This window comes from Chroicocephalus ridibundus, chromosome 4, assembly GCF_963924245.1.
Source record: "Chroicocephalus ridibundus chromosome 4, bChrRid1.1, whole genome shotgun sequence".
Classification (NCBI taxonomy): Eukaryota; Metazoa; Chordata; class Aves; order Charadriiformes; family Laridae; genus Chroicocephalus; species Chroicocephalus ridibundus.
Window position 1 is genome coordinate 65653761 of NC_086287.1, and position 21235 is coordinate 65674995.

At 39.5% G+C, this 21235-nt stretch overlaps 1 protein-coding gene across 1 annotated transcript in view; it reads right to left on the bottom strand.

Moving 5' to 3' along the window:
• Positions 1-21235, bottom strand: part of MNAT1 (MNAT1 component of CDK activating kinase) — a 127365-nt gene that overhangs the window by 75931 nt on the left and 30199 nt on the right. Inside the window, exons 2-4 of the mRNA XM_063333603.1 lie at positions 14317-14469; positions 12543-12616; positions 3743-3846 (exon numbers count right to left, since the gene is read on the bottom strand). Coding sequence (XP_063189673.1) covers positions 3743-3846; positions 12543-12616; positions 14317-14469 — 331 coding nt within the window. The remainder of the gene's footprint in view (positions 1-3742; positions 3847-12542; positions 12617-14316; positions 14470-21235) is intronic.

A 21235-nucleotide genomic window follows, 5' to 3' on the forward strand; every position in this document is an offset into this window, starting at 1 on the left:
TTGAGAAGCTTACAAGCTAAAGCATATTTAAGCATGGACTGTAAGTCACATTACCAGAAAATGAAGAATTTTTGCTGTAACTTGGACTGAAGTCATGTATTACAAGAAAAGAAAAGAAAGAAATAACTAGTACACAGTGACTAATTTTTGTTTCAGAATTTACTTCTTGAGAAGTTTTTTTTTAACCTGTAAACTATTAAGTCACCTGTGTTTGAAAATCAGAGTGGAATAAAAAAAGAGGAGGGCTCAAAGACAGGGGTGGGAAGGATTACAGTTAAACAACTTTATACAGAAGGAGGGAATCACAAGAACGTTAGTTTGGTGGTAAGAAGGTATAGGACAATAACATACAGAAAATATTTTCCAAATCTTCCTCACCAAAAATACTAAAGCAAAGGGAGATTCAGTAAAAATGAAGAGATAATTAAAATTTCATAAAACTTAAATGGATGGATTAATCCAAGGAAGCAGTTTCGGTAAAACACTATTGCAGCCAAGAGCTTAAGTAAAATTTGTTCGTGTGAGAAAAAGACCTAAATGTATGTTGTAAAGCATAGTGATCTGATATATGCCAGAATGCGCTGAAAAACATCCCTTTACCAAGCAGATCAAGTCGATGGGTCCTAGTGAGGCCCAGTTACTCCTGGATGCAAGAGCTGACAGATCTCATCACCTGCCACTGTGCCAACAGAAGCTGCTTTCATTTTGTAACTAGCAGTCACATCGGTAAAGAGCTGCTCACCAGTGACGATCTGAAACTGGATTCTCTTTGCATTTAATGAAAGGAAACAAACAAACAAAAAATCCCCAAGCTGCTAATTGAGGTTGTTTCTAAGAATTAAGGGATCTAGTTAGTTCAGTCAACAGAACTTAAGAGCTCAGGGTCTTTAAGACATTCCAGGCGTCTTCTACATTTATGTCTAAAGACTGCCTGGAATCTGCACTGAAACAGAAGAAAACTGCCTGTTAACAGACCTAGTCTGAAGAACCAGTCCAGAAAAATTATAGTCAGAAATAAGTAAACTGATATAAAAACTTAAACCAGATCAGACTACAGGAAAAAGGAAGAACTATCACAAGTCAGATCAAATTCTTTCTGAAAGGACGGCCAAACAAAACATCCCAACATCTAAAGAAATAAAGACGATCATGGTGAAGCCTGGAGTAAAGTCAAGATGGCAAATGGCAAGAAGTAAATAGAAATTGTACGGTTTTGCCACACTCGAGAAAGGACAATCAAGAAAATTCAAACACAGTTACATCATGGAGTCCAGACAAAACTATTTCAAGACTGAACAAAGCAGCAAGTGAAATTCGACATATAGTGACAAAGTAGGAAGTAACACGTCACCCTTAAATGTCTGTTATTCTCCAGTCATAGGAAGAAGGCACGTTTGGGAAGACTGGAGCCCAGACAGAGTGCAATGCTTTATATGTATATAAAAAGTGTGTGTGGAGAGAGATATATATATATAAATTCATAATTACAATAAGCCCTCCTCCAAGAGTTCTTCACCTTTTTAGCCAAACCCGTTTACTTAAGCTTTCTCTTTAGATGGTCCTGTATAAAATCTACACATCTAATAGATGGGTTAGTACATAAGTAGCCAGGCTAATAGATGGGTTAGTACATAAGTAGCCAGGTCATTAGGAACTGGCTACAAAGATGAAGAATATGGCTTGCATCGAGAGAAGAACAAGCAGTTATTCAAATCATAAGGTTACCACTTCAGTAACTTACTATTCTGATTTGTAAGAAGGAATGACATACTCATGAGGACAGAAGTAGTGTAAGCGAGATGAAAGTAACTTACAAGGACACAGATTTGGAGACATTAATTCATCAGTTAGAAACCAAAGAGGAGAAAACATGATGCACTACTTGACCACTACTGCTTTTGAACCTCCCGTATGACAGTGCTGCAAGAGAAGAACAATCTTAGGATCACATATGTCAACATATTTCCAGTAGAGATGGGAAAATAGTGTTCTTTTATAAGAGGCTGTTAAGATCCCAGCTACAATACTGCATTCAATTCTGGTCCCTTGTGCTTGCCAAAGACAAATTCAAACTGGAACAGGCAAAGGGTAACAAAAACACCAAGAGGGACAGAGAGTATCTATATTCCTCAGAAGCATACTATTACAGCGGACAGAAAAATTTATGTCAGCCCAAGAATGACGAGACAATGACAAGCCATAAGAAGTTTAAGCGAGAAATTAGGACACCTTTTGCCATTTAAGGAGTAAAGATATTTCAAAACCTGCCAAAAAAAAGCTAGAGAGAGAAAGCACTGTTTCAGCTTTTGGGAAGAGGGGTAAATTTATGGGCAAGATCATGCAGTTTTTGTAATAGCAACTGCGTCAAGTCTATTATTATGTTTCAATTGTTGAAAAAGAAATGTTGAATGTTTCAAATGTTGAAAAAGAAATAAAAAGGAAATGTCTCCAGATCTCCAGTAAGTCTGGATTCACGCAGCCTTGCCCAGCTTCCACCAGACAGCCTCTAGCACAGCAAGACCATACAGTACAGAAAACAGAAGGCCCGGGGGGCTTGGGTGGGTACAGAGCATTACTGTGCTGCTTGATACAATCACAGAGCTAGCGCACAGGCTGTCGGCAAGTCACGTACATGAGCGGAAGGTGGGCTGCAGGCAAAGCACCCTATTCTTATGGTGACCCTAGAGGTTGCACCTATATTGTAAAATACGACATGTAGCCAAAGATTTGGCAGGTCTCTTCAAGCTCTGAAGCATAGGATATTGCACAGTGTCAGAGACAGGATAACAGATCAGAGATGGACCCCTAGGGAAATTTCCTTGCCTTTAAAAGGAAGGGGTTCAAACAAACATTTTTCAGATTCCAATCTCCTCCTGTGAAATCCTAGAGCTAAAGAAATCACTGGGAGTTTTGCCACAGACTTTAGGGGAGTGAGGATTTCACCCCTACTGATTTGAAAGCAAGTCCATAGTGCAACTGGAATACAACACAAAACCTTGTTATGTCACACTCTGGACAGACATTTTCCTTCAAGAACCGATAACAATGTGTATTTTTTTACTGAAAAAATATTTAACAGATTAAACTTTTCTTACAGAAAGAAATGCTTGCAAGTTTATTTTTAAAGAACAAAATGATAACTGAGCCATACTTTAATGAATGAATGTTCAAACAACCATGTGTTTTGCATACAGATGATGTATACAATACTCCTGATGTTATTGTTATCAGCTCTTGAACAAAAGTTTAAATGTTTGTTTCAACAGCTTTCGTTTTAAATTTTGCATAAACCAGACCTACGCTTTCCCTCAGTTTTACAGATCTCTCCTGGGAGCTTCATAATGTCTGCATCTGGATTCCTTTTTTCCTTCGGACGAGAAAGAAATTATTGTCCTGGTACAGGAATTAACTTGGTCTTTCCTGGATATTGTTCAATGACACTGCCAGCACGCATGCAGTGGCGATTTATTAGTTGCAGACTTTACTGCCTGTCCCTCTTTCCAAGCCCTTCCCAAAATAAAGCATAACTACATTTCAACTATCAATTTAATCTCTTTACATAGCACTAAATATCAGTATCACAGAACATTAGCATGTTATGGTTTTTGAATACAAAGTGAAATCTACATAGTGCCTTCAGCTTTGACTTGTTTTTAAGACACTACAGAAAGTAATCCTCTTTGAAAATCCTTTAATTCTTTAACTAATGAATAAAAATTGCAGGGGAGAGAAGTTAACTAACCAGTTTTATTTTATTTTTCTGAATGACTTCTTTGTTATCCTTCTGGTACAGCTCCATTTTCCTTTTGGTGTTCTCCAAATCCACATTGTTGGTCAAGTTAAATACTGCATAAATATTAGAAAGACAGAAAGCAAAAGTATTAGGTCAGCACACATGACTGTAACCATGAAATACTACTCTTACGTTCTGTAGCCCTTCTAGCACCAGATATAAACATCACAATAACAGAATTTATTTAAACGTGCCCTGTAAAACAAGACACAATCCGCTCAATCACTGCAAACTTCAAGAGAAGCCAGCGGAGTTCCTCTAGGTTTACACATCTGTAGGAGATGAAAATTTGAATCTTGCGTCCTGTTTTATGATACTGATAATGATACACATGAATAATCATACAATTGACCTTTTCAAGTAGCGGTTACAGCTAAGAACACAGCAATTCCTGTAAAATTAAGTTAGACTAAACACATACATATTAAGAGAAGGTAAGAAATTAAGTCATTCCATTTCATAAAATTATCTAATGCACAAAGACTACAGAGACTGTTTGAATTCTCAGGTACACAAAAAAAATTTTACATTACTTGATAATAAAGGTACATACATACTTCTAAGTTATGAGGAATGTGCAGATGTATCCGGATTAATAAGTTAAATGACACTCTTGATTTCTCTCAATAGTGACAGACTATATCTCACATAATTATGAGCAAGCAGCGTTGGCCACCAAGCTCCCTAGTTTAGCACAACATTCCCAATTATCTACACATGGCACAGAATATACCGCAAGAAATTGAACAGTTTCTATAATCAACACCTTGAATGATGCAGATGGTTTGGATGATTAGTAACTTGATACAATGCCTGAGCCTTTCACCTCTAGGTCACAGGTTCAGTTGTGGGTCAAGTGAATTCCAACTGAAAGCCATTATCACTGGGGGAAGCCACTTGGTGATCGCCATCCAGAATGGCTCATGCCCATGGCTTTAAAGCTATTGCTGACTACCAATGTACAGCACTCCAAGACTCAAAACGCTTTGTCACATGGCTATAGTAAATTTACAAGAGCAGTAGAGAAATTTGCACTGCCGTTGATAAATCTTTCACAGCAACAGCATAGCAATTGTGCTGAGTCAAACTCTGAGGAAGGGATGGAGGTTCTAGGGAAAACACCAGCACAGAACCTGGAAGATCTTTGTTCAGTTCTCTCTTCCTAGGTTCTCAAGCAACTAGGGCCAAATGAACCCTGGGCACGTGCACCACTGCCAAGTCATTTGTATAAGTAAGGTTGCTAGAAACACACATAAGGAAGAAGCATGAAGTTTGCATTGTTACTCATCATGATAGCACACGTCTCAGTTTGGTAAAGATTATATCCCTTCTTTCATCCTCTCCACAGGTAACATGGCAGAAATGAACTTTTAGGAGAGTTTTAGGTAAACGAAACCATGAAGAGGAGCCTAGACTGGCAAACCAGTTGCGAGCAGCAAAGGAAGCTGCAAGAAATCAAAGCAGGGAGCAAATGGCGTCAGGGGGAGAAAACAGGGAAGGTCCAAGATGCTAGAGTTGTGGGATACAGCTCAGTTCTACAGACCCAGCTGTACAGCAGCTCACTACTACCAAAAAGAGGCAGTCCTGCTCTCGTCCTTCTTCCCAGGCACAGGCCTCACCCTGCTCTGACTCCAGAACTCCCTGGATGCTTTGTAGCGTCAACAGAAACCCTCCAGTAACCTGAACTGACTCAACAAAGGTGCCGGACAAGTGCCAGAGACAGTGCGAGGGAAGCAACAGAAATGTACAGATGGGAATAGAAAGTGTCTCTTTCCAGGAGTACCAAAGCACCACATCACGTTACTCTTATCGAGAGTATTCCATCCTTCCTTGAACTGCAACAAAGAGGGCTAGGCAAGATACAGCTGAAGAAATTCCTAACCTTAAGCAAACAAAATGCTGTATTTATTTTTTTCCCCTTTTTTCCAAATAACGAGCAATATCAAAATGACTGACATTTTAATTCAGCCTGGCTCACAAATCAGCTGAACTCTTCCACTCCCACTCCATCATCCTCACTCCACAAGTGATCTGAAATTCAGGTGGTTTTGTGGTTTAAGCTCTTGATTGGGAATCAACACCTGAGTTCAATTTCCAACTTTGCTGCTGTTTCTGGGCGGATCACTGGGCCTCTTCACTGGAGGTCTCCCACCGGTAAGAACCAGGAGTAGGGAAAATAAAGCTTTCTCCTGTATATCATCTGCTTTATCTCCGTACTATAGCTATGTGCAGCACCTCTCTCTGTAGTCTTGATTTCATCTCAGGTGGAACTTCTGGGCACTACTATAACCCAAATAAGCCGTTGAAAGTTCAGCTCCTTGGTTTTTGAAAGCAAGTTACCCATTTCAAATGTTGGGGTTTTTTTTCTCTTCAAAAGGCATTAGCAACATTTTCCAATTTCATATTGCAACACACAATCACTTTCTGGTCATAGCAGCATACCCTTACTAAAACATTATTTTAGTCTAAAGTGTTAGTATTTTAATGGAGATTTGACCTCCAACTTCCCAGCTGACAAGCAGCTTAATATTTGAGTATTACAGCAGAGAAGAATTGTCATGTGAAAGTGCTGGCATACAATCAGATCAGGGCTCTGCAATGACAGCAGCTGCATGGGAATGTCAGCACTTCCTACAACTTAAATCCACACACCAGCTCTCTAAACTCTTCAATGACGACACAAGAAAGAAATAGCATATGAGACATGCTGTGCTAGCAGGATGCCCAGATGCCCCCTTCAGGTGCAAGAGGAGGAATAAGATGAGATGCCAAATGCCTTTAGGCTCCTGAACATCTTTGGTATTTCTCTAAAAATAATCTAGCAATAAGCTGATGATGTAGGTTTTGCAACTATTGCTGCTTAAAACGTTCAGGGGCTTTTTTCCTCCTTTCTCATTTATCTTTAATAGGTTCAACTAGTCACAACCTAGGTTTGTAAAACAATAACCGTAATATTTAAACTCATACTGGGAAAAGTAGGCAAATTCTAGACATATGCAAATGCCTGCCTTTATTTAAAACTACTTACAAAAGCGGGTTTATTTTGCTACTTGATATGAAGTAACATTTCCACGTAAGAGAGGTTTCTGCATCAGCATTTAAGGAATCTTCAATAGCAACCTTAAACACTCGCTGCCCTGCTGACGGCAAGGTGGAAGATGGTTTATTTCCCCTTCTGTTTTCCTGCTGTGGCTGGAGCCAAATCACAGGTAAAACCCTCTCAATGGTGAGCTCTGCTCATACCATACTGATTCTGCTCTGTCAGTCTTGCTCGACTCTGTCATTGACAATATGGTAGGACACCAGCAATCAGAAAGATTAATGCTTTCAGCACCCTCAAAGACCAGAGCAGATTTCTCCCACGGAATATTAATCCGTAGACATTGAAGAGGCAGATTATCTTGGTCCTAAGCATCTTCTCCTCAACACTAAAGTTGTCCACATTTCAAGACGTAAAATATTGAAGAGCTACATTTCGTTGCAACAGTATTAAGACCTGGATGTCTCTATAGCAACATCAATGTCAAAAGTTGTCCTTTTATTAATGAAAAGAATGTGTTCCCTCCTACAAAAAACACCCTAGTAACAAAACAAACTCTACTCTTTGACATTGCATGGTTATCAGTGGCCAATCAGCCAGACAAAACATCTTCCAACATATTTTCTAATATATTTTTCATAAGCTTCAAATGTCTTCTCATCAATATTCAGAGAACACAAATTCTTGCCATTGTATCCCCGCAATTACAGCTGACAAGTCCATTCTGTAAGGTGCACTAGGCCACACAAACTAATTAAGGGATCATTTCTTTCGCTTCTCCCTTGTCCCCTCCACAAGTTACCCAGCATTTAAAAACCAACAGGTATCAAATCAAAGAACAGAGTCACTAATACTCAACACCTTACCTTTTACATAGCTAGGACTATGCAGGTTTTTTTCATTTCATCTGCTTTGGGTTTTGCCAGAAATTTATTTTAAATGTAATTCTTACAAATTTTCCCTTTTTAAAAAAATACAACAAAATAAATTACAAAACTAGAAGAACAGGAAAGAGTTAAAAACCGAACTAATATGCTACACCTACCCTGAAAAAACATTGGTATAGATCTGAATATGACTGGCAAAGCAGATGGCTAGTTTGAAAAGGTTTCAAAGAGAAGCCAGACTTATTTCTGTCCATGTTGAAACATAGCATAAGCCGATGTAAGAGGCCTGAAACCCTTCAGGGAAAAGAAACAGAAGCTGTTTTGTATGCAACAATTATTTATCTACTTATCCATCTCACATTGGTTGGTTTATAAAATGACTTGCCTTGAGACATCTGTTGAAGTATAACAGGAAGACTATTGTGTTTTTCTGAAACATTTCATTCTCTTTAGGTAAAACTCCCTACTTCTGAAACTCAGCCTCTACAGGGAGACTTTCGCTGCTTTTCAAAACAACAACATTCATTATGCAATTCTACAACAAATGGAAAAGTATTTTCCTAGTTATGAAAGAAAAAAGAAAATGAGAAAAATTTGAATTACATGGCACAATAGTTTGTCCAGAGTCACAGCAGGATGAATGAATGTCACTCCACTGTAGGATGTAAGTCCATCAAAATCTCCCTGTTTTAGTCTGAGATACTGTAAGTTTTCTGAGACTTCTCCTCCTAGTTTCTTAAGAGACAATAAAAATATTTGCTATTCAAATACTAGGAACATGCCCTCTCTGGCAAGAGAGCAGATGATTACTCTGCTGACAGAGTTTGATCTGCATTGCTGGTATGCGCCAGCTGAAAGTTTGTATGTTTGTAAGTACGTTGTAAGTCTTCAGTTTGTTACAAAAAAAAAAAAATATTCTTCCCACCCTACTACAAACAACTCTTTGATCATCATCTTCATAAATCACCAGCTAGAGACCGGGAACAGCAGAAGAGCAATTGCTTTGGGCAGCACACTATGAAGGAAGACAATACCACATCTTCAGTCTGCCCGGAGAGTCCAAAGCAACTGTGGCACCTTCTGTTGGTGCTTTCGATGCCTGGGCCAACCTTGGCCCTTGTACTTTCAAGAGGGGTAGGAGGGGGAGAAAAGATGGAAGAGGTCCTAACAGGTCCTTTCCAACCAACATGTCTGTGATTATAACGAAATAATTATCAGAAACAAAAGAAAACCCACAGCTAAGCCAGAAAAATCTAGGTAGGTATTAGTAATTATTTCTGTTTATCCTCATTTGTCTTTTATTGGGTCAATAATTTTCCAGACAAATACCCTAGCATAGTAATAAAAGACTGAAATCACTCAGCCCCATTGGTCTAAGAAAGATCCATTCTGTCTGGAGCAGTGTAGTACTGAAATCATTGTTCAGATGAGATGACTGAAATGGATCTTTGATAAAGCTGCCTGATTTCCAGTTGGGTTATTTCCATTGTCAGGACCAGCTCCTCATGCACACACACAGAGGGGAAAAAACCCCACAAAACAATAAATGACATAACCCACAAGTGCTCATACATACCAAAATAATTTCTATCCAAGTATCACTTGCAAGATAAACATTCTGAGCAACACAAGCCACCAGGCAGCCAGTATTGCATAAAGTCTTAGAGGAGTAACAACATACAGGAATCCAAAGGGCACAAATACAGTAGCCTCCTTCCAAGTTGAATGTACCGAATGTTTTTAAAAAGCAATAATTACTATTAACAATTGCGTTGCGGTAATGCCTAGAGGCCTCGTTCAGGTATCAGGAGAATGGTGCCAGGCAGTATGTATACACACGCTGGGAGGCGGGCCCTGCTTTGGATTGCTCACCCCCAGGTTTTGAAAAACTGGCCATGGAGATACTCTGGGGAAGAGGAAAACCTTGGGGGAAGAAGAAAACCTTGTAGAAAGAGCAAGAAAAATTTGCATTATATCCAGAGATTGTAACTTGTAGCAACACTCTAAGGTTTAACCTTGCCCCTCTCATCATATGAGCATAGACCTGACTTACTCCAATAGATGTTGTCCACACCTTTCCCAAAGGCAGGTTTTAACCCTTTCACTTTATTTTTCTTCCTAGTGTTAATGACAACAAACTGTGTTTACAATGTTCTCAAATTGCCCAACTGATTTTTCTTCTGGGGAAAACTTGCTTTAAAATGTGGTTTCTATTTAAAGCCTTGTATAACAAATTTTAGCCCAAAGCATTATTTAGTGGCTACATTCTAAACCACTTCAAAAATATGTTTTTTATAATAGAAATCTTAAGAGGTGACTACCCTAATGTTTGTTTGACCTTCCCCCACACACACTTCTGCTGTACCAACCAACTCTCTTCTTTTAATAGAAAAAGTCTGTAGGTAAAACATGCCTGATATGAAGGGGGAAAATGTGTTTTGAGTGATATATCAGATCAATGGAATAAGACAGTACAATTGCTGCAAATGTTGGAGCTGACCTACCTGAAACATTTGGAAAAACTGTAAGAATTACACCAGGGTCACACGAAGTATACAGGATGTTTACATTTTGTCTCCGCCAAGCAACTACTTCATATAAACCCCCACAACAACTTACGAAACAAAACTTATCAGCAAAGAAAAAACAGGGTAAACAGGCACTTCAACCTGCCCACAGAAAACTGAAAATTTGGGGTGGGGGAAGACAGGGGAAATCCAGTTCTTTGGCTCCCTAGCTTCCTAACCCGGCAGCTTGAACAACCACCAGCAGCTACTGCCAATCTGCTGTATATTGGCTCCATAAGGCAAAACTTTGTGCTGCGTGACTACACCCTTTCTTCCCATCTTGCAGCCTAGTTTTTCACGTGCACAACCGAGCAGGGAATTCACAAGCACCAAAAAATGAAATAACTACTGTCAGCAATAAAATGTGAAGTGACCATACATTGTTGAAGACACCTTTAATGCATTGTTCAGTCATGCCGTACATGACATGCTCAGCAAATACACTGGAAGAAGTCACACTATCGCTATATACCAGACAACTGTCAGACGGAGAACTCTGCCCAGGAGTGCAAGCAGGGAAGGGCTTGGGGAGAGCAAGATGTGTGCAATGAGCTTTGTCACCAGGGAAGGAGAACAGGGCTTGAATTCTTACCCAAGGTGGTGTTCTTCACTCTAACTTGTCCTCCAGCTTCTGGATCTGCCTGAAGTTAGTAGATCATAAATGACTCCTTTGATAGTTAAAATTAAGAGCCTTCTGACTACATCCCTTCTTTCCTCTCATCATCTGGCTGTTACACAAAGAAACTAGGAAGTAGTCAGACTTCCTATTCCTTTTACTATTTTAGGTGTCCCTTTCAGGCACCTAACTCCAATTCCTAACAACTATCAAGCTTCTTAATTATGCGCTTGCAGGGCCAGCACAATTACTGACAAATTCACTCTTTTTCCCAACGTTACAAAGACGAGCCGTGATTTCTGCTGCTTCTAAACCAAGTTACCAGCGTAGGCTCTGGAACCATTTGAAATTTAACAACCTAATCCCAAGAGCTGGAGAATCATAACATTCTGCACAAATCGATGAGGTTAAGGGAACTTCAGGCAAAACTTCAACTCCCTTGTTGCAGATGCTGAAAACGCCTGTAACAGCAGTATGCGGGAAACCTGTATTTAATGCTACATAAATAAAAAGCAATTTTCCTTTCCATGAGCACACAGATTCTTCCAGGATCCTCTGGATAAGATGTGACCATTCTTTTTACTCATTCCCTCCTTCCCCAGCACCACCCAAAAAAATATACAAATAGAACTACACCCACATCATCTCCTCCAGATATTTGGACCCATATGAGTGTGCCTGGTGTTTCACAGCCACACGATTTGGCTCTCCAGCCTCAGCCTTCTGATGCCAATAAAAACACGATACATTACTCACAGCAGTAAGTAAATGTATTGGATACATTTCTACAAAACACCACAGTGCAAAGAGGAGCAAGGGCTCCTTTGAGAAACTGAAGGGGAGTGGCATCTCCATGTTTTCCTTCAAATCACATCCACTGCCCCTCCTGCACATTCTAAGCCACCTCTTCTTCCTCCAAGACAAAAAAAAGAAAAGCCTCAGAAGTTCCTAAAAACCAAGAAACAAATCATTTAGGAGTCACCCCTTTGAACAGGAGGTTTTCTAAGTAAAATCCATCACTCCACCATAAATCACAAGTCACCCTAACTAAGAAGAAAATAAACTCTGTTGATAACATAGTCCCTTCCCAAAGGGCAAAGTTCTGCTTCAACTAACCCAAAGAGAAAGAAATCAATGTCTGTTCCTAAACCTTCTCCTTCTGCACAGCAACATAAAATGCTACCACAGTGGTATGTAAGGTCATCAGCTTCAAAGCAGCTTCAACTACTGTACTTGCAGAAGTAAAAGTGATGAAAGACACCATATGGCTTCTGTCATGGTAGATAAAGCTAATGGAGGCATACAATGAAAATTTCAATTTCTCCTCTCTTTGTTTAATCTTCCCCAGTGCAGCACCGACTGTTCCCTGCAAGCCTTTCTTTTCCAGCTATAAAGCAATGCTTCCTCTTTGAGTCATGTTTTTTCTCTGGCAGATAAAATGTTTTACTTAACGATGTCCTACAGTTCAGCAAATATGATTAAAAATGTACAGAAGAAAAAATTAGATAAACATCTGATAATATGATAAATCCTATTACAGAAACTCAACTTAGACATTCTCATAGGCAGCTGAGTCAGAAGATAAAAGCCTACGGACTCAAGAGCACAGCACATCAAAAATGCAAGCATTAAGACTTACCAATTTCTTCTATTTCTTCCAGGAAATCATTATATTCACTTAGACTGGGAAAGTCATCCTCTCTTTTATTGTATCTTTGAGAGAAGAGAAACAAGTATTTATATAACACAAAGATGCAACTTCAACAAGGCACTTGCTGCAAGCATATTAAGCATTGATCTAGTTTTATCAGCTATGTGTGCTTCATGGCTCCCACAACTACAAACATACAGAGTCCCTAAAAGGAGACAGAAGTGCTTGTTTCAAAGAAAAGGAGTCAACCTGGCATAAATCAGTGCTGCCCTTGCTTACTGTTTGCTCATTGCTTTTCCAGGGTTACAGGTAAACAGAATCACAGAGGCTAGGATATACTAATTCCAAGCCAGCCCTTCAGCATGAGAAACCTGTTAACAAAGGCAGAGGCAACAGGAACACCCACAAGAAAAGCTTTTCTAGAAGTGTTAGGAAAGGGGGTTTGGCTTTGTGCCAACAACAGAAAGCATATCAGCAAACTGAAAATGCTACACAATTATCTTATTTCATACCAATAGACAATTCCAGAACTCATTTATCCAACTCCTGACAACTGGAAAAAGTAAAAAGATGAAGGGACAACAGGCTAGAACACGGCCTGCCTCTGAAAGTCAAGACGCACAGGCCTTCTTCCCAAGAAAATATAAAGCTGAGATTCTGCCTGCTCTGCAGACCAAGATACATGACACCTAGGAGTATAAAAATCTAATCCTGAGAACTCAGGCCAAATTCCAATTTGGGGACATTTTTTCTGCCTACTAAAAACTAATCTGGCAAATCCAAGTGGGCCAAGCATTTTACAACATTTTCTGTTCTAACTACACTTCGTTCCACGTTTAGTCAACTAAGTTGACTTCATTCCAGTTTGACTTTTGTTAATTTCTGTAGATTTTATAATCAAGCATCTAAATTATTACTACTTTCCACATCAGCATCTTGGTATTCAACGACGCAATTTCTCCATATCTCAGCGACATCATATCATTCATTTAGTATTGTACTAAGTCTTAGATAAAGGCTGACAAGCTTACAATTTACCTGTACGTTCATTTTTGCACGCACAACTCTCTCCAGGTTTGTTCTGCTCCATCACACCCTCTTCTACCAACGTATCAACTGGCTCACTTATTTTCCTTATAAAACGTTGTTTCTTGGCCAGGAGCGAGATGCAATTTTAGACCTCATTTATCTCAATTTCAAGAGCTCTCAAATCTGCATGACAGACTAGCAAACACAAGGCTTGCAAGGAACCATTTCCACTAACAATTGCTGTGTGAAGTAGAAAACAATGTGAACATAGCTTCCCTTTTGTCCATTCTCATTTTGAAGGGAACTGGCCTTCAACTCTCAGAACAGGTCCCCAGGGAACAAAACAATCTAGGTCTTGTTTCTTGCCCCACTCTCATGTTCACCCCCTCAAAGGGAAAGCAGCTGTAGTCCTCAATATCTAATCATCTCCATTTAGGAGGCAAGTCTTTGCCAAAGGAGGCCACATAGAAACACCCAACATTTTTCTAATGCTAAGCAGGAATCCCCCAAGGCTAAACTGAGAATTCAGCCCTCAGTTGCTGCATAAAATCAGATTCTCTGAAATTTCTCCATTTTAAATGGAGGCAAGTTTTATTGGTTGTCACTTTAAAAAAAAAAAAAAACAAAAAAACCCAAACAATCTCCTCTGTACTACTGGAGAAATAAGTCAATTTTTTAAAACTGCAATCCATGAAATACATCCACCTTATGTTATTTAAGTGGTGACACTCACATTTTCAGCACTTTCTTCCGAATTTCCACTTCCTTGTCAACAGCAGGATCCTCAAAGAGCTGTACCCTGAAGTTACTCTTCCGCAGGGGGGTACCGCACTCCTGGCAATTCCCAGCCCCTCTCACAAACAGCAGTTCCACACAGCTCTCACATCTGCAGGAGAAAGGAAGCGGTATAAAGGCAGATGCATGTTAAACAGTAACTGAAATACAGGATTGTCCCCCTTTTTTGTTGTTTACATACACACAAAATAAATACACTGCACATCTCCCCTTGATTTCACTATTTCTTCAGTACCCAACAGAGGCAAGGTCTGTCCGCCATGGCTTGAAAGGAAACAATTTCAGCAGCACAAATACATTTATTCTCCCTGCCCAAATGACTCGGCCTCTTCGCTGAGACTTAAAGTTAATCCAAACACAACAATGGGGTTTGTGTCAAGGGAAAGCTTGTTTACTGACACCATCAAAGTCATTTTGCATGGACCAGACTGCAACATCCTTATTTACTTTGAGCACTACCTTGCTGCACAAAAAGCCCCATTTATTTTCTTGATGCCATTCACAGCGCAAGGTACAGTTCAGCAGAAGCAGGGAGACAAATCTTGCCCACAGCCTTCCAAGCATCCATCACTGCTACCACGGAGGAACCACTATAACAAGCCTAAGCTAAACTCCATCCCAACACAGCTGAAAGAATCAAAATAACATTTTAACCAGTGACCAGAATTATGCAGCTCTCCTGTCCCTTCTGTTAATACTTTTAAAATTGCACATAAAATACAATTCACACAGAAGCTGCACAGAAATAAACCAAAAATACCTTTCTAGCTTTATTTCTTTTGTCTTAATGCAGACTTCAGATTTTAACAGGATGCTTGTTGACCAGTCAGTTGGCATTTAATAAAGGAAGAACACACAAAAAGCCAATTTTAAAAAAAGTACTTAGGTACTAATAATGTGCAAATTTCTAGCAGAGAACACCACCTGCTGCAGTCATTTCCTACTGCTGGGGAGGCAAGGGGGTGTCTATTTATAGCTTTGCTATATCGAAGCCAAAACAGTTGTACATTAAGGGCTGAGCTGTACTGTACCTTCATAAACCCAGCACAAAAGCTAAACAAGTTAAAAGAAACAATACTGACATGGTTGCGAAGGATCTTAAACAAAACTTCCAATCTGCTGACCTACTCCCAACTAAACTGGTTCCAGTACTTACAGAGGCAGAGCTAGCTAGAGACAACCAGTTTTGCCCAGCTTCTGTTTTCAAGATTAGAAAGTGCAAAACAAATGCAATTGTATCGTACAATTACAAAAAAAAAAAAAAAAAACAAAAACCAAAAGAGTAATTTTTTTTTTTTGGTTAGCACAAGTAGAACTACAGTTTCAAAATGCATCTCGCACAGCAGCTGCCAACGTTAAAAAGCAAACCTTGAATTTACTTGGACATTTTCCTGCTCCCGAATTCTTTTCGTTAGAAAACCAAGCACATTTAAATAAAATCTATCTGGGAAGGGAAAGATCAAACCTTTTAGCACAACAGGCCTGAAATTCAGAAGTTACCGGGACACCGACTCAAGAAGCATGCTTCTTAATGAAAATATTTTAGGTCACTACTATCGGAGAAACAACACCAAATGCACAAGAGAAGGCAAGGCAGGGAAAGGGTCTTCTCCTTCCTCCTCCAACCTTTCTGTGCATGCAGCAGCCCAGTACGTAAAGACAGTTTCACTGTCTCCTTCGTTTTGGTAGCTTGTGCTGTTTGTACCTCTCTCAATGCAGCAACCAAAGCACAGCAAAAAAACTTGCCTCCTCTTTCCTATTTTTAAGTTATAGAAAAGGGAGTGTAAAGCTACAGAACTTGGCAGGTGGATCCATGCGCAGGTGTTTGTATTGTGTTGTGTTTTTTTTATCTTGGTATTGCCTAAGGAGCAACAGAACAGGGTCTCCATGTGCAAGATATTATGCACAGACAGTAGCACCTGAAACTACTCCGTTTCCACCCCTCCTCCCTGCTTCCCTAAATCAAAGACATTTCAAGTTTACACAGGACTTGACTATGGAAAAAAATCCCTCCTTGGAAAAGAACTTTGTGCAAGCACTTCAATGCCTTTCCAAACTGAACCCAGTGTTTCTAAGGAGGGGAAAATAGCTTTCCGTACAAAAAAAAAAAAAAAAAGATGAGTCAACACCTCACTATGGGAATCCCACATCAGATGATCACGTTCTTTCTCACTCACTCACGCACATCCACCCTTATATTTATTCATAGATAATTCCTTCTGAATTCAAAAGGGGTTACACAGGACAAGTCAAGGGCAGACCTGGACTCTGTCCAAATCCTGCCTCCTCTCCATCTCCAGATAGATTTTATATACACAGTTAGATCCCAAGCGTACTTCCTAGCAGGTCTGTCATACTTGCCCCCACAAACTGCAGCTTCTTTCCCAGCAATGGCAAACGCGTTTGGTCACGCATTTCCATCTCGTTCTTGAGGAAAAAAGCCACCTCCCAAATCTGTCTCAAATGAGTTCCTTTTGGTTTTGCTGCAGACCGCTGAAGTCAGAGCATATGCAAACACCAGGAATGCAGATTTCAATAAAAGTGGATTCAATAAATTATTTCATGACTTGAAATACAGATTTCAAAACATGACTTGAAAAAAATTTTATCTCGCACTGTAAAATTTAAAAATACAGCATGACACTTTTGTTGGGCTTGGTTTGTTTGTTTGTTTTTTTCTTAAGAGACACAGCAGTTTATGAGACTTCACCAGAGGTACCCAGCCCACGCAATGGCCGGACATCCCAGGCGGCACATGGCGACTCCCAACACCACAGCTGGCATCACAGAGCTCCCTCATGGCACATAGACCATGTCAATTCAGGTGATCCTTCCATTTCTTTGCAAGCCCAACTCTTCTTTTATCATCTTTTATCTTTTATCATCTTTTATCAGCCAACACATCGTACCTGGCTTTCCCCAAATAAGCAAAGTACGGAAACATCTGCTTAACTCCCCTTCAAATCACTGCCAAAACAGGTGGCGATGTGTTTTCTTGAATGAGGAGCCTTAGATCAGTGATTTTTAATATGCATATATGTATTACGTATGCATACATTCTGCATATGTAAACTAATGATGACAAATGTTCATACTTAAAACTCAGGTTTATACATTTGTTGAAAACCACATGTCTGAAGACAACAGCTTCACATGATGTCTAAACACACACTGAGGGTGTGATACTGCCAATTCTCCTCTTCACGCTGAGGTTGTACGGCCTCTGTAATCTGTACTCTATTTCACACACTCACTAAAAATCTTTCATTACCTTTTGGATTTAAGTTTGTATCCTGAGAATACGTAATCTGGATTAAGATATCAAAGAAAATACCCAGGGAGCTACTACATATGCATGGACAGCACAGGAAGACTATTAGTAACGTCACCAACAAAAGCAATCACAGCACCTCCAGGAATAATAGTCTCCTGGTCTTCCACACCAGGATAATGAACATCAGTACACTCATTTTCATTTCCATGGATGCTGGTTTGATCTATCTTGTTCTTCCCTTTCATCCCCATGAAATATTAAACACGTAATAACAGTCTCTGAGCAGTCTAGAATGACGCCACCTTTTCAAGGAAAGCAAATAATAAAGCCTCTAGATGGTTTGGCACCATCGATGCACAAATAGCACTACATGCCCTCGTGTCAGTGTTCAAGGACTGCAGGATCAGGATTGTACTAAAAATGCTTTTGCAGAAAACAAGCAGAGGTTCCTCTCCAAGAAACTGTTAGATATTTATCAACTAAGTTACACTTTCTGGAACTGAATGTTTGTTTCGGACAAAGTGTCTGCAAAGGGTACAAGATTTGTGCCCAATCCCGCATTGCCCACGCTTGCACACACACACACTTCATGCAGGGATGACGGCAGATAAGGAATCAAGCCTCCTGGACACTGAATGGATGAAAGTGGCTAACGACTTCAGCATAGCTTGACGGTGCTGCTTATTTTTTTTGCTTGGCTGGCAAGAGAGCAAACAAAACAGAATAAAGGAAGAGCTATTTTCACAAGCAGGAGTACAAGATATTATTTCTTTTAAAATTTTAGATTCTACTGAGCATAGCAAAAATTTGCAGGACTTCAGATACACAGCCATTAATCATTTCAGAGAAAAAAAAAATCTTTATGGCTTTTTTTGTTGACTAGGAATATTACAGAATGAGTTACTACCCTTCTTTACAAAGGCTATTTTTAGTAGATATACTTATTAAACAGTATCAAATATTTAGAATCTCTGAGCCCCTCTTCTTCAGCTTTTATAGGCAAGATGTTTCTGGTATTTAAAGTAACACAAAAAACAAATAATTCTCTCTACTATGGAAAAAACAGTTTAGATTAAAAAGTAATAATACAGCCTTCAGCATATAGCCAAGACCTGAACCTCAAACAAATGGAATGGAATGGAAAGAATCAGCAAAAAAAGATGTGTTTTCACTTGTTCCTTAATTCTGATGTCAGAGGGAAATTTACTTACAGAAATGGAATGACTTGTGATTTATGGCAAGGGAACATTAAAGCCAATGGAAAACACACACACGTGAGAAAGCTACAGAAAGATAACTAGATTTTTTTAATCAAAGACGCTTCTAGAAACATTCACAGGCTTTTTGCTTAGCTTGGTTTAGACAATTTTGTGTTCTCATACAGAGATTCTTGAACTGAGACAAGAACAGCCCAATTTGGAGCAAGCAGCTGTCAAACCTGTTTATTTCACAACCTTCAGTACATTTAGCAAGTCCTCATAACCCACAGTGGCTTCTGCTACATAGCCAAGAGTTCATCTGCTATCTGCAGTTGGCCATCACAGGCTTATTTTCTAGGCTGGTGGACCAACAGGCACAGCCTAGAAGGCAGGTTCTTCCTAGTCCACGGCAATGATCTCTGTGATCGAAGCAGCTAAGGGATCTGAACAAAAGTAATTTTTTTCCCGTGTTACAAGTTAGGGATCAAAAGGAGAGGAAAGAGAAAGAGATGTGACTGCAACGACATCAAATGCTTCCGAGAGCCTCAGAATAAAGGAGCTTATGAGATCAGTACCTCCCAGATGAGAAGGGAGTTGGGGACAAAAAAATAAGTCTTTTCCTCTTCACACCTCAGCTTCAGGAATTCAGAAATCCTTATTCAAATTCTTGCAGAAGCAGCTGCCTATGTCTTTTGGTCCATCTCTTCCTTGTCCACCAAATACAAGAGGGAGTTGGGAGGAGAAACCAATTACTCTTTCCCTCTTCCTCTGTTCAGATTCTGTGAAGTCCCACCGACAGGGATTCTCCTGTTCTCGGATTGAAAGGAGACAACTTCAGAATGCTTTCAAAACTTTATTTGGTTGAAAAGCCCATGATGGTTCTGTTTTCAACTAGTAAATAAACAGGTCACACAAGCAGGCCACATGCCACATAAAGATTACAGCTCATTATGGCAACAAGAGACATCTCGGGTTTCAGGCAGAAATCACAACTCTGTCAATCAACAAATGAGAATTTTAGGGGTTTTAAACACTGTTGATAAGCTCTCTTCAGTCACCTGCAGCTCCCCTCTATTCAGCCCACAGTAACATGCATTGCAAGACAAAAAACTCAGAGACTACTTTGCTAACATATAATTTTTTTTTCAAAAGTATCAAGACTCCAGAGCTGATCTTAACCCCTCCTTTAAACAACAAAGCAAAACCAAAAAGAGACCCCTGTACTCTGCCTATATCTGTATTATGTCAATTCTCAGCATCATCTGCCAAGATGCTGAGCATACAATCCTTCTTTTAGACTATTTGTATCTTTTGGGAGAAGATGCATGCACACACTTCTGTTTCATTTTTGTTCTGCCAGACAAGATCTGCTCCCTACTGCAGAAAGGGGAAGGTTAAATGAGCCCAGACACCTCAAAAATTTAGGAGACACTCAGCCACAGTTAACCCTATTTCCCAAACACCTGTATACATACTGTTATATACAGACCAGTTCATCTCAACTGCACTCAGCAGAAAGCAAGCAGACCAGGTAGCGGCTGAACTACATCCTTGAACAACTGGCATTTTTAGAAAGGAAAAAAAAAAAAAAAAAAGAATAAAGACACACTGAGACAATTATTAATAAATAGAAACATTTCCACCACACATTGTGTTTCAACATCTCCATTACAAAACCATTTCGAGTTGCTCGGACCTGACAAGAGTTTGCAGCAAGCAGAAACTTAACTCTTATTTATCCAGTACAGATGAGCTTTTTCTTTTTTCCTGGAAAAAAAAAAAAAAATCAGAGAACCTTTTACAGTATCAACTCTGGATAATATAGAGAAAATATTTCTATAGGTATTTAAATAAAAGTGGTTCTTTATGAGATACTGCTGCCTAGTCAATTAAGCACACAATCAAAAAAACACGGCTTACAGCATAATTATGTCAATTTGGTCAAAAAACAGGCCAATACTTGACAGGCCAATTCTTGACTCTTCAAGAGCAGCTGTGCAGCATTGAAAAATAAGTGCTTTCGTAATGACTAAGGCACACCAAAATTGACCCAGAATTTACCCAATGTACCAGAACAACTACTTCAAATCCATTACAGTCTACTGGGCAAACATATGCACTAAAATAATAATTCAACTATGTCAATACTCTTTTTATTATGCTTTATTCTCTTTGAGAAAGAACCTTTGCAAGTTTTCAGGGTTCTCAACAAACATCAAATTGAGTAGCTATCAGGATTAGCAGCTGCCCATAGCACACCTGAACTTAAGACACAATTACGAAATTTTCCATGTGTGCCTAAAATGCAGAAACTGCACTTTTTTTTTTCCAGATGTGATCCAGATCAACATTGCCCATTGTCTCACAAGACAAACATACTTATC